The 14357-nt window shown below is 38.6% G+C and overlaps 3 protein-coding genes across 3 annotated transcripts in view; all 3 read left to right on the top strand.

Moving 5' to 3' along the window:
* Positions 1 to 914: 914 nt before the first annotated feature.
* HOXB9 (homeobox B9) lies at positions 915 to 4089 on the top strand. Its single transcript, XM_073681128.1, has 2 exons — positions 915 to 1636; positions 3174 to 4089. The coding sequence occupies exons 1-2, from the start codon at positions 1132 to 1134 to the stop codon at positions 3407 to 3409; spliced, it is 741 nt and encodes a 246-aa protein (XP_073537229.1). The 5' UTR covers positions 915 to 1131; the 3' UTR covers positions 3410 to 4089.
* Positions 4090 to 9320: 5231 nt separating this feature from the next.
* Positions 9321 to 10548, top strand: HOXB8 (homeobox B8). The gene is made up of 2 exons (XM_073683519.1): positions 9321 to 9947; positions 10227 to 10548. Exons 1-2 carry the CDS (start codon positions 9527 to 9529, stop codon positions 10541 to 10543), a joined length of 738 nt encoding a protein of 245 aa, XP_073539620.1. The 5' UTR covers positions 9321 to 9526; the 3' UTR covers positions 10544 to 10548.
* A 2303-nt stretch (positions 10549 to 12851) lies between these two features.
* The window catches only part of HOXB7 (homeobox B7), a 3641-nt gene continuing 2135 nt past the window's right edge, over positions 12852 to 14357 (top strand). Inside the window, exon 1 of the mRNA XM_073683522.1 lies at positions 12852 to 13433. Within this exon, the coding sequence (XP_073539623.1) occupies positions 13031 to 13433 (403 nt within the window). The 5' untranslated portion in view covers positions 12852 to 13030. The remainder of the gene's footprint in view (positions 13434 to 14357) is intronic.

Raw genomic sequence — 14357 nt, 5'->3', positions numbered from 1 at the left:
ACATGGCAGTGTACTATTAGTATATAGGTTATTATAGAAGTCCAAGTGTCCCGCAATATATAATTTGATATTATAGTGAAAGGGATATAAGACAAAGCTAAAGAATAGATTTTTATAAAACAGTGAGAACTTGTTGTATTTCGGAAAGTAGATAGATAGATAGATAGATAGATAGATAGATAGATAGATAGATAGATAGATAGATAGATAGATAGATAGATAGAACTTGACATTACAATGAGGAGACATATGTTTTACTATAAGGATCATGTAGCAGGACAGGTTGAGGCTGTTGAACAGGATTGGTATTAATTTACCTGCATAATTCAGCAGGTTGTTCATTATCAAGCTCTAATGGATATTTGGGTTAATATAAGCAGTTCATATTTTATGGTAGAATAATACAGGAGTAGTCTAAGGTCATATATTTTGCCAGGGGAGGTAGGAAAGGATGTGGAGAACTATGAATATTAAGGGCTTGGATACATCCAATGTGCTCTATTACAGGTCTGTTAGTGTATATTCTGCATGGTTAAGCGTTTGAGATGTTTCATACATTTATGACCCTGTAAATGAGCAGGTTTCCCTGTGCAAATATCATTTCTCGTTTTGCTCCGGCAGCTTTCCACTAATCATAATAATACTGATAATAAATAGGATCCCCCTTTACTTCCGGATTAGCCCTTCCTAGTACTCAGCAGACCTTGGGATGCAGGTAGTTGGTTGCAGCCATTAATGTGTATATGAATAGTAGTTACAGTAGTGCGAGCAATGTGTGAGACAAGGTCATTGTGTGCAGCCTGCGAGTACCTGGTGCACTAGAAGGCATCACGACCTGCAGGGTGGAGAATGTGCTGCTGCTCGGGTCTCAGGCGTGCAGCAGCCTCATCCACATAAAACAATGGCTCCTTGATATGAATGCTGACAGCTCCGTGCGGCCCCTCCGATTGATTGATGTCTCTGTGACGCTTTATCAGGCACACGGATAAAGTTTGACCAATCATTTGCCAGGAGCTCAGGAGGCAGCAGCCCAAGTGCACTTTGTTGGCTGGGAAGTTGGGAAGGGAAAAGCTCTGCATCTGTCCTATATCTTCTTCCCTTCAATGAACCTGCTTTGTATGATGTCCAAGAATGTCCATTTCTGGAGCCCTCAGTAACTACTTTGTGGAGTCCATTATAAGCCCTGAGAGTGAGGAGCCTCCAGCACCCAAGTTCTCTGGACAGTACTCCAGTCCCCGGGCTGCAGGACACCCAGACACCCTGGACTTCCCCTCGTGCAGCTTCCAGCCCAAACCTCCAGTGTTCAGTGCGTCCTGGACCCCCCTGAACCCACACAGCGCTGCTGCCACCCCCCTGCCTCCTGTCTACCACCCCTACCTGCAGCAGGGCGCCCCCACTTCTGAGACCAGGTACTTACGGGGCTGGCTGGAGCCGCTGCCCAGGGCTGAGTCTGGACCGGGACAAGGAGCCGTGAAGGCTGAGCCGCTGCTGGGGCACCCTGGGGAGCTGCAGAAATTGGGAGCCCAAGAGTACAATCTAGAGTCGCCGGCTGGAAGAGAGGAGGCTAATGAGAGGCCCACTTACCAGGACAATAAAGTGTGCGAAGGAAGCGAGGACAAAGACAGGCCACATCAAAGTAAGTCCCACAACTGAGGAAGTCAGCACCAATAATAGTAAGAACACTGCCATAAAGTGCAAGGAAACAGCAGATCCTGTCCGGCACCAGCCACATAGTCCAGGGCCAGGAAAAAAAAACATCTACAAGGCAGATAGATAGATAGATAGATAGATAGATAGATAGATAGATAGATAGATAGATAGATAGATAGATAGATAGATAGATAGATAGATAGATAACTCAATAGTCGGCTTTGCACACCCTCAGTCTCCCTGATATATGACTCTTCTCCACCTTCACGGTGTAATGTACTTACTAAATGTCACTTCTTGTGCTCCTGTCACTTTAAGGATAATCCAGTATCATTTATCTAGCGGATAATGATGGATATCTGCTAATAGTTATATCCTCAATATCTGACGATGCAAAACCTGTATTTACCGCTCGTGCTCCAGTAAGAATAGACATTAGGTGATGGCAGGAGCCTGATCTGTAATTATAGGTGAAATGGAGAGTCAATATTGTATGTAACGAGTCTTATCATTATTCATAGTTCTCACACTTTGATCTGTATGTAACACTACACTTGTGTGTTCTTTTATTATGAGAAGAACGCTAGTTGCTGTATATGATTCAATACACGGTTAAAATATTGTATTATCAAGGACCCCAACGAAAAAAAAAATCCCAGCATTAGTAATTGTCAATTGTAAAATTAGAAAAACACCAGTAGCTGCAGATCCAGAAATCCGTGCATCGCCGCCGCCACCAGGAGCTGCCGCCGGATTATCACCTATTAATTATTCACTCATTTAAATCTCTTTAATATTTCATTTTCCTGCACATTATTTGGAGCAGGAGTTATATCAGGAGGATGCGGCCAGACACAGCCTCTGCCTGTCATGTATATTTCATCCCTGGAAACCGGGTTTATTATGTGAGAGCAGAAAATACATCTAATAGTCACCGATAAAGCACAACAAACATCAAACAGCACACCGGTCACTGCCTGCTGCAGAACACAAACACTCATCAACCCGCCTCATAGAGACATGCACAAGATTTGCTACTGCTACCTATGTATTATTTATATATATATATATATGTATGTATGTGTATATATATATGTATAGCGCACATATATATGTATGTGTGTTTGGGTAACATTATTCTGTGTGTACTGTATTTGATCATTAAAGGTGTGTATATATTATATGTAGATATATATGTGTGTATATATATATATATATATATATATATATATATATATATATATATGCACACTTCGAATTAGATCACTCTCCTTATTTATTCCTCAGTTATCTATTATTCACTCTCTTCATCTATCCATCCTCTGTCTATAATCTATTATTTATTATATATCTATGATCTTCTATTTATTTGCCTATCATTTATCTGTATATCTAGATTCATTCATGACTTTATTTCCTTATGTATCTCTGTGATTATACCTATACGAACTTTTTATTGCCATTGTATAGAACTAGAACTTTTCTACATATTTACTTTTTACACCTTGTCATTTCTTGTGCAGATAACCCCTCTGCTAACTGGTTACATGCCAGATCTTCAAGGAAAAAGAGATGTCCCTACACCAAATACCAGACCCTGGAATTGGAGAAAGAATTTTTGTTTAACATGTACCTGACCAGGGACAGGAGGCATGAAGTGGCCAGACTGCTCAACCTGAGCGAGAGACAGGTCAAAATCTGGTTCCAGAACCGGAGGATGAAAATGAAGAAACTGAACAAGGAACAAGGGAAGGATTAACCCCTTATCTTCTCCCTCCAGAATGCACCTGCTCCCTATTTATGATTACACTTGCATAGGACTTGGCCATCTTTATTTGCATGACATACGGAGGCTATTGTAGACTTGGTCAGGTAGTAGCAAGCAGACAGCTAATGTTATTTTCTGTGCAGTCCTGTCCTACATGTCCACATGTTGTCCCTCTATAAAGGATGTGGTACCTGCCTGGAGGTAGGAAGCTACACATGGGTGCAACCTCGCATTCAGCAGATGAAGGTACTTAGTGCAACCTCGCACATCCATCAGCATTATCATAAAGAGATATAGATATATTTAATATTCACTTTCTCTATTAAACGTTCAGCCAGCAAGACTCCATTTTATACTGAGCCAGAAGATTATGACTGAAAGCACACTGGAAAAAAAAACTCGATTTGCTAAAATAGTTTTTTAGAAAAAAAAAAAAAGCAATTTAGAAAAAAAAACTATAAAGTAAAAAAAAAGTTTTCTTTGTTTATAGTACACTAGATCTACAGAAGACTGTGAATGTTCCCTAGAAGTAGCTATTTCTAATTTATTGTGAAATGAAGTTTATACGAAATGTAGAATTTGTTCTTGCGTCAAGTCAAAGTATTTGTATATTTTTATGTTGTTGAAATCTGCTATACTTGAAACGTTTGTGTTTGTGTGTAAATATCTATTAATGTAGTGTGTACTGGGGCTGACCCGGCTGTTTACAATGGACAAGTTCATCATGTGTTATTTGCAAACCATTATTAAACTAGTGATATAAGTTAACGGCTATCCTCTTCATTTATCACTGCACACTGATATACATTATTCTTTACATATATAGATAAATATGTATAGTTATACATATATATATCTATACACATATAAATATACTTGTTTCGCTTAATACGGTGTCTATAATATATATATATAGCTTAATGCTGAGTGTGTAAATATATATCTCTTAGTACTGTACATGTATATTTACATATATATCGCTAGATACTGTGTGATTATATATACAAATATATATACATATATATATCGCTTAGTGCTCTGTGTATTTTTATATATTTATCACTTAATACTGTATATATATATATATAACTTAATACTGTGTGTATATATATATATTAATACTGTGTAAGTGTGTGTGCATATATATATATATATATATATATATATATATATATGCATATATATATATACTTATATAAACATGTGTGTATTGAAGTTCCGCTATATATATGTGTGTATATACATATATAACATACATATACACACAGTATTAAGCATTTGGAATATATGAATGCTTATACATCTGCATACATATATATATATATACATGTATAGATATGTATATATATCTGAACTACAAAATATATGTACATTCAATAGCTATAAGCAAAAAAAGAAGATCCTATATGTTGGATACATGACTATATTAGCTATACAAATAATATATGTGTGTAATAGTAATAATGTGTGTATGTATTACATATGTGTGTGCATATATATATATATATATATATATATATATATATATATATATATATATATATATATATATATATAACATATATTTCTATTGATATATTTAACAAATATATTATGTTTTATGATTGTTAGACTATAGGAAAGCCTAGAGATTGCTATCATTAGAGGACATGTATGGCGAGGGTGTGTAGAGGAGATTGCATTGTGTACACACATAGTGGTGACCTGATTTATAGAAAATCTCTCATGCGCTCCTTCATCTTCCCTGTCAGTTCTAGCAACCAGTCACCAATGTCCTTTTCATATTTTATTTTCCACCAACATCAATTGAAAAATAATTGCACTTTTGTCACTCAGGAAAGCGCAGATAGAGAAGGGAGCTGAGAAGAGTATTGATGTTATCCTGGAAGAGCCTCTGCCTTTGCTGGTCTCTTTCTCTCTTTTTTTTAGGGGTCTATTTGCATAATTCTTTGGAAAAACAAAAAGGGATGGAGGGCTTAAAAAGCAAGTGCTGGTGATAAAAAGGAAAATTCCGTTTAGTGCTGTGTCATAAAAGTATATAAGGGCTGTAAAAGTTTATAGGCAGAGAAGTGAGGAGACTGTGAGGAAGTTTCCTGGCTAGAGAGGGCTGGGACTGTGAGGAACACGTAAATACCTTTCAACAGCTCAGATAAAATATATGATGAGGCAGAGGGAAGCTGGGAATTTCTGGAGCTTTTCAGAAGCCTTGGAAACTCCTCTCTGGGGTTTAATGTCTTTTGTTCTTTCTTTTTTTTTTTTTACTCTGAGCAATTCCTGGCTGCAATAATTCAAGTCATAAACTTTCAAACAAGAGAACTGTGGCCAGACGTCTGAAATTGTGTTTTCTTTATCAGTATCAAACCAATGCTGTCCAGACTCTCCCCCAGCCCAGCTCCAGTAAGTGCTTCCCTTTTACTCTTTGTATTTAACTACTTACCATCACCTAGAAGATGTTTCAGACAATAAATACTCTCCTTGTTGCTTAAAAAAATATCTAAAACAGAAATAAAAAATTACTATGTAATAATCTTAAACATTAGCTTTGAATAACAAAAGTTGGAGAACTTGACTCTACGTTATCATTCAAGTTATTCTTAGAAGCGCTCACTAGGTGGCGCTGTTGATCTATGAATTTTGGATTTTTCGCTCCAGTCCTTATAAACTACATGGAGAAAAGCTTTAAAAATTGCACTAAACCTACACCTTTTTACATAACAAAAATAGCTGTTCTTTTCCTTCCCAGAAATTGTTATGTCTGTTCGTCATAAGAAATAAAACATCAAAACAAAATATCTCCTAAATGTAACTTGAGCGAATAATTCAGCTTTATGACACTGTAAAACGTTTTAACAATCAGTAAATTAGTGAACAATAGCACAGGGGGAAGATTAGTATACTTTAGGATTGCTAGGATGCCGTTTTGGATATATTCTTCCCTGCAGATCGCACAGTGATATCCAAATACACTTTAATTATATTGAGTGTTATGTGATAATAGGACCTTGTGCTGACAGATCTTCTGGACATTTCTGGACACCTTCTGTCAGGGAAAATGGGTGCTAAGATCACCAGAGTATTCATCAAGTTGTAATCACATAGAATAAATATGACATTCAGAGGCATAATCTGTAAGAGGGTGTAATTAGCATGATTATGTGGAAGAATGCTGAGCATTAAACGAAAGAGCATGGCTTCGGTGTGCCCTAATTTCCCATTATAAGGCAGTGTTACCATAACCTCTAAATCTATGGGGGCATATTCTGCTATATTCCTTAATTTAATTGAACGATTCATTTAATTTACAGCAAAAAAAGTACTCCTGAGAATCATTGCACCTCTATAGAAGTAATAGTGCGTGTTTTATCGAATTATTTATACGTGAATATGCTTGTGTGTATGTTGTATATGTGTGCTTTGTGTGTGTGTGTGTGTGTGTGTGTTGCATAGGTGTGCTATCTGTGTGTTGTGCAACTGTCTGTGGTTTGTACACGTTTGATGTGTGTATGTGTGTATTATACATGTATGCAATCTGTGTTGTGCACGTGTTTGTATTTTTTATGTATGTTTGATGTGTGTATGTATAGTTGTGTGTGTTCTTAGTGTGTGTTATACATGTGTGCTGTTCATGTGTTTGTGTTTTTATGTATGTTTGATGTGTGTGTATGTGTGTGTTCTTAGTGTGTTTCTGTGTGTTATATATGTGTGCTATCTGTGTGTTGTGTATGCGTTTGTGTTTTTATGTATGTATGGTGTGTGTTCGCTATATATGTGTGCTATCTGTATGTGTTATATATGTTTGATGTGTGTGTATGTTATCAGTGTGTGTGTATTATATATGTTTTTTTTTCTCTGTATTGTGCATGTGTTTGTGTTGTGTGTGTGTGTATTTTGTGTGTGTGTGTGTGTGTGTGTGTGTGTGTGTGTGTGTGTGTGTGTGTGTGTGTGTATGTATGGATTTGTTTTGTATTTGGGTGTACTAACAAGTTTCTGCTTTTTTATATCACTAGTTCACTTTACATTTCACAATGTTCCTATACAATATATCTTTCTCACATGCGAAATGCAAAACAAAGCATGAAGTTATATCAAAACGTATTAATATTATAGAGTCAGAGAAGACTGTGAAAAAGGAACAAAAATCTTGTGTTAATAAATATGTACTGCTTGTACACTTCTGCGCAAATTTCCCTGAGTTGTGACACCAGTAAATACAGATACAAAGGTAACACATTTGTCAGCTGAACAACAGTCTTCCATAAATATTATTTACCAGTCTCCATTTAAATGTAACATTTGCTTACTAGAATCAAAATCACATCACAATAAAGCGCTCTCAGAAAGAGATATATTTCTATTGCCTGATAATGTGTCCCAATATAGTCATTTATATTGAACAGGTATATACACTTTAGGCCTCCCAGGAAAGGTAGGTCCTAGATACATATAGTATTTTATGGTGAATTACGTCTGAAGACAAAAAAAAGAAGTAATAATTCAAGGCTGAAAGCCATCATGTAGTATTAAGTATTTATCAGATATAAAGGTGATAAATAACATGTGAAATTGTGAGGTGATAGAATGATTGATAGATAGATAGATGATAGATAGATAGATAGATAGATAGATAGATAGATAGATAGATAGATAGATAGATGAGAATGTATAATGCAAAACTCCTACATAATCACACTAAAAGAACTCAAGGGAATTCCTGCAGAATCTGATGTAAATGGACATGGCGCCTACAACCACAGCAGCGCAGTACATTGTAATAAAGGCTGCTATAAAGCAATGTCTGTTAAAGGCGTTTATGAGAGGTGAATGGACCTGTGTGTTTTATCTGAGCAGTGTGATAAGGGGATTATTATTATGTGCAGGGATGATGGAGGATGGGGGACGCATAGAGACACCAGCAGTGACAGAGGCCAATGTGTGGGGGGTCATCCTTGCCTTGTTCCCTTGCCTGGCCTGTGTAATAATAAGCAGTTGCCTGGAGGGGAAAATAAAAAAAAAAATAAAAAATAAAGAAGAAGAAGAAGAAAAAAAACAGTCACAAAAAAAAAGAGAAAGTGTTATTGTGAAGACAATGATGATTTTAATTCAGTATTGACACTCGCAGCATCTTGCTATAATAATGTGTAGGGTTCCAATCGAATCTGCTATTTTATCGCTGTAATGGAGAAGCCTCGTAAACTGCTAACGCTTTTTATATTCTGCGGCATAAACAACATCCCCATCTCGGCTTTACAGCCTTTTATAGTTTACTAAACACTTTACAGGCCCCCTTTTCTATGGGGGTGGGGGGAGGGGATGTTCCTGCACCTTTATCAATAATAGGGGGAATTGATCATTAAAATGTTAAATATGACTGGCTCGTTTGTTTTAAAATATGTTTAGCCTAAGAAACTGTATGATTTGATAACTTGTATTAAAATACCAATTACATTTATTGGACCCTGTAAAAACTCGTAGCAATTAAATCGTGTACTTTTACAGTTTTCTAAAGCGACCCTGACATTTAAAAAGGCTAAAACTGCCTCGTTAAAATTTCCAAATTAACGACTAAATGTCCCCCCTCTTTAATTTTCTGCACTCCCCAAAAATCAATCTTTGGGGTGGGCTAGGTATGCAATGTGCTAGGGGGGTGCTGGAGATGGATATGTCATTAGTGTAGGTAGTTAAACATATTTAATCGGTATATTCTTGTGTCTCTCCACCTCTCCCCCTCCACTGGTTCTGCGCCTCTCCCAATCCTGCGCGCAGTCCTGGTGGAGCGCTAGAAGCCAATAGGAGGAGGTGCTCCTAATAGATGCAAATGTTCGTGAAAAGACGCTGCAAAATATGAAACAAGTCATTTGCTGCGAAGTAAATCACAGAAACTGTTTATGAACTGGCAATCCCTTCCTGGAAATGTAAAGCGACAAGTCTTAAGTGCTATTTTTTTGATTATGATAAAAAACAAGGGATGCAATCTCATCCAGGCATAGACTTTTGATTGTATCTTTCTTTTATATTCCTGGAAATCACAGACACAACCAGCCAGGATCTTTTTTGCTTCTTCTTCTACTACTTCTTCTTTTCTCTAGTCTGTAAAAAAGAACCATTAAAATGAGCTCCTATTTTGTCAATTCACTCTTCTCCAAATACAAAACAGGGGAGTCTTTGCGCCCCAATTACTATGATTGTGGCTTTGCACAGGATCTAGGTGGCAGACCCACAGTTGTGTATGGACCCAGTGCTGGTGGCAGCTTTCAGCACCCTAGCCAAATTCAGGAATTTTACCATGGAACGTCCTCCTTGTCCTCATCCTCTTTCCAGCAGAATCCTTGCGCTGTAACCTGTCATGGGGACCCCAGCAGCTTCTATGGATACGACCCTTTGCAAAGGCAGAGTCTGTTCAGCAGCCAGGACTCGGATCTAGTGCAATACACCGACTGCAAGTTGGCTTCAGCCGGCCTGGGGGAAGAGGCAGAAAGCTCTGAACAGAGTCCCTCACCCACACAACTCTTTCCATGGATGAGACCACAAGGTGAGCAATAGTGGATCACAACCATAAAGTGACCCTGTTTTATGGGGGGTAACTTGGGCACTTGTGAATTGCTTTATAGTTTAATTGCCCGGATGGAGGTTTGTGTTTTACTGCTGGACACTTCCCAGGCTCTTTACACCCTCCTTCCCCAGCCCTTTGTAGCATGTACTGCCTTTATTTATTTGATGTCTGTACTGTATACTATTTTTGCTGCTTTGTACTTTATGTTTGTCCCGGTCATATTCCAACCCCTTATTCTTGACCCTTTGTCATCTCCAGCAGCCGCTGGACGCAGGAGAGGCAGACAGACCTACAGCCGCTACCAGACCTTGGAACTGGAGAAAGAATTCCTCTTCAACCCCTACCTTACCCGCAAACGGAGGATCGAGGTTTCTCATGCTCTGGGACTTACTGAAAGACAAGTCAAAATCTGGTTCCAGAACAGGAGGATGAAATGGAAAAAGGAGAATAACAAAGATAAGTTCCCCAGCAGCAAATGTGAGCAGGAGGAACTGGAAAAACAGAAAATGGAGAGGTCACAACAAGACACTGAGGACGCATTGGATGGACAAAAGGGCGAGAAGAGCCTAGACTAGTTTGGACTTTTGGAGCAGACGTTCTCCAGTTCTCCCAGTCCTCGTCCTATGTTCCTGGAAAGAACAGGCACTCTCCAATTGTCCCCAGTCCTCGTCATATGTTCCTGGAAAGATGCAGGAGGGGGCACAATGTTACTGTAGCTCTAATCCCCTCTTATCCGACTTAATACCTAACCAGAGCCCCATAAGACAAGGAGAAACTACTACCGTCTTCCTACCTTCTTGAGGAGGGAAGCAACTGACTTTGTAGTGTTTGTGTATAACGCAATAGCTTTTGTGGATGATTATTTGGGGGTTTGTTTTGTTGGGGAAGGTTTGCTCTAGAAGTTGTGTGTGCACTATTTCTCTGTGGTTTACTGTATTTTCTTTACATATATATATAAAAGAACAGACCAACAACATGAAACTGCCTAATTCAGCTGTAGTCCCCCTCCCTCTAACACACTGCTAGATACCCCTCTTGTTGTCCCTGGCACCCCGCATTCTCCCTGTGTGCGAGGATGTAGTTAGCATGCGCCCAGTGAAAAGCCACTTGTGATTTTAGGGTTACTGTGAACAGATTGTATACTGTATACGTGAATTCCTTTTACTAGGGGATGGGGATAATTCTCTATTTTATGGTTCTGCACACTTTGTCCTATTGTCTAAACATGGAAGCGGCGGAAGAAGGAGTTACAATAAAGTTTACAAGAGGGATTGTGACATCAGTGAGTTTTGATGCTTCACTTCCTCCACTTGGAGTGAAAATAATAGAAATAAGGGTGTTCTGGGCTCAGAGAATGCAATCCGAAAGGCCACTTAATTGGGCTGTGTATATGATTAGCGCTTGGATAAAAGATACTAGGAATTATCTGATCAACGGGAGGAGAGAGCCATGGATCCTGGATGAGTGCAGGTAATCTAATTTTATACCTATTCTATCTATCTGTCTATCTATCTATCTATCTATCTATCTATCTATCTATCTATCTATCTACCGTCTATCTGTCTTGCTATTTGCTATATAAAGATAGAAGTTTGGGTCAGTGCATTGCATTTACAATACAGGTCTTTACAGTATAAGAAGGTTCAAGACATGTAAATATGTGAATACGATAAAGACATTAACACAAGTTACTTTTGTATGATAATTTATATAGGAATTTCAAATCTAGTTTGGTTAATTGTATCTGTACTGTGTGTTAAAGAAGATAAATATTACTAACAAGTTCTGCTGTACAACACTGAAGTATATTCTGGCATGGGGAAGGGGGGGGTTATGTATGTATATATTATTAGGAAAGGGGTCTGCAAAAGTTACTTTACTATGTGCTTCAGTATAGATAACAGTTATAGTGAAATATGGAATTGAAATTCCTTTTGGTTAAATTTAGTAACTTGCAGGCCTTTGGGGTAAGACTGGTTAATGTATGTTAAGCTGATAAGTAGACAGATTAGCACAAGTTTCTTTTGCAGAATTATTACTGTTTACATACAGATGGTGGTCCCATCTAGCTCATTGCATTATAAAATACATTTAAGGTTCATGTAGTGTAGGAAGGGATGTAAAAAAGAAAAAAACAGAAACATAAAAAGGCAGATCAGACTTTACAATTCAAGAATAGTAAAGATTGTGGCTCAGTGAAATGAATTATGTTATCAGATAAGTTTGGATATTATTGATAAACACATCAGAATAAGTTCCAAAACTAAGAGGCTGTATATATGGATATGGTAACCTATTTGGATCTGTGCATTCTGGTACAGGAAGGGTTAATGTATTAAGGTACAGAACAACACAGTGTACGTGTCCAATGACATCAGAATGGATGCAGGAATGGTAACTGTTGTGACTAAAATAAGGAATGAGTGGGTCAGTGTGATCAGAACCTGAGACTTGTAAGGTAACCTGGTTCTGGCCCATAGCCCTGGAGCAGACACAAGACTGGAGCACATCTGCCATGATCCAGCAATAAGAGGCAATCACTGCTGAGAGGCACAATCTTCCCCGTCTGGATGTTTTGGGCTTTGTGGTTTGCGCCCCGGTACAAGGCTGAGCAGCATTACGCACGATCCATTAATAACTATGGCACAGATAGCGAGATCTCACAGAGCGCAGACAGCAGCGTTAGAGCAAAATCAATAGAGAAATAAATAGGTTGGAGTTTTTGTGCCTGAGCAGTGGGTTTTATGTAGGATTGCAGCAGATTACCGCTTACTTATCGACTACATCGCTATTGCACTTTATATCATAGATCTTAGAGGGCATCAAATATTTATCATATTTTATAAATCCAGCTCTACAACATTTTTTTCCACATTATAAGAGCTGTGGGATGCATGGCCTGGATTGGGCGCTGGGAAATCACGTGTCCTGCAGTCACATGGTCAGGGAGGAAAAAGGGGGTCCTTTTTGGTGTAAATCTGGACTCTAATTCTGTAATATATCACGGTACCTCGTAAAACCGACACTAAAACGTCCCGGCCTACAAATCATCCGGCCAAATTATGAGTTCATTGTATTATGCCAATGCTTTATTCTCCAAATATCCAACTGCAACTTCTGTCTTCCCATCCGGAGTCTTCCCGGAGCAAACTTCGTGCGCCTTTACTTCCAATACACAACGCACGGGCTATGGCTCTGGGAGCGGGGCGTCCTTCCCTGGATCCATGGCCGGGATATACAGCAATGGGAGCAGCCTGCACCCCCAGACTCCGGCGATGTACCCCCCCTCCGGCTACGGGCTGGAGACAGCCTCCTTTAATATGCACTGTTCTCCGTTTGAGCAGAACCTTTCTCTGATGTGCTCCGGTGACTCCTCCAAGCAGAACTGCACAAAGAGCGAACAGAGAGACTCTGACCTGCACAATGAGAGCAACTTCCGAATCTACCCCTGGATGAGGAGCACAGGTAAGAAGCTAGAGAGGGAGGGAAGGAAGAAAGGGCACCTTAGGGATGGAGAGATGATTACATGGCGCCTGGGATTAATCCCAGCTCATCAATGGCGTTCATACTAGAGTGATTGGGATGACCGGGGCACAGAAGCAGCCTCTGCCCGGACTGCTGGGTCACTAGAGTAGATACAGGCATATTAATACTGGCTATTGATCTGTAGAGCCAATCCAGGCAGGAGATTTAGTGGCATCAGGAATTTACTGGGATTGGGGAAGTTCACAAGCAAAACAAGCGAGCACCATAAAATCAGGGCTAAGGAGCTATGCAAATACCAGCAGGGATGATACACGATGCAGGATGCCCTGTATTTACTGTGAGCTGGCAGATCCTCAATGTGCAGTAAGTGGCTGACAAAAGGGAAATAGATTCCAGCGATTCATGAGAAGCATTACACTGAAATAGAGAGGCAGAACAACTGGGGACATGTGTATTGTGGAAATGCTTATCATATCCCATATCTATCTATCTATCTATCTATCTATCTATCTATCTATCTATCTATCTATCTATCCCATATCTATCTATCTATCTATCTATCTATCTATCTATCTATCTATCTATCTATCTATCTATCTATCTATCTATCTATTAGTCTCACTTATCTTTATATATCTAGCTCATATCTATCTATCTATCTATCTATCATATATCTATTAATCAATAATATATCTATCAAGTATTTATCATCTATCTATATATCATGTATCTATCTCATCGGTCGATCAATCTATCTATCTATCAATCATGTATTTATCTATCATCTATCTATCAATCGTGTATCTATCTCATATCTATCTGTCTATCTATCTATTAGTCTCACATATCTCTATCTATCTCATATCTATCTATCATATATTTATCAATTAATAATCTATCTAT

The sequence above is a fragment of the Phyllobates terribilis genome, unplaced genomic scaffold (assembly GCF_046119375.1).
Source record: "Phyllobates terribilis strain yellow unplaced genomic scaffold, ASM4611937v1 Scaffold_5__5_contigs__length_657084704, whole genome shotgun sequence".
NCBI lineage: Eukaryota > Metazoa > Chordata > Amphibia > Anura > Dendrobatidae > Phyllobates > Phyllobates terribilis.
The sequence above is the reverse complement of the archived record's forward strand: the minus strand, read 5'-3'. Positions and strand labels throughout refer to the sequence as shown.

Bases quoted from the DNA above. Each gene is read 5' to 3' on its own strand.
- HOXB9 (XM_073681128.1), top strand. From the start codon at position 1,132: ATGTCCATTTCTGGAGCCCTCAGTAACTACTTTGTGGAGTCCATTATA. The intron at 1,637-3,173 runs GTAAGTCCCACA...TTTCTTGTGCAG, and splicing joins CAAAGACAGGCCACATCAAA to ATAACCCCTCTGCTAACTGG.
- HOXB8 (XM_073683519.1), top strand. From the start codon at position 9,527: ATGAGCTCCTATTTTGTCAATTCACTCTTCTCCAAATACAAAACAGGG. The intron at 9,948-10,226 runs GTGAGCAATAGT...TGTCATCTCCAG, and splicing joins TCCATGGATGAGACCACAAG to CAGCCGCTGGACGCAGGAGA.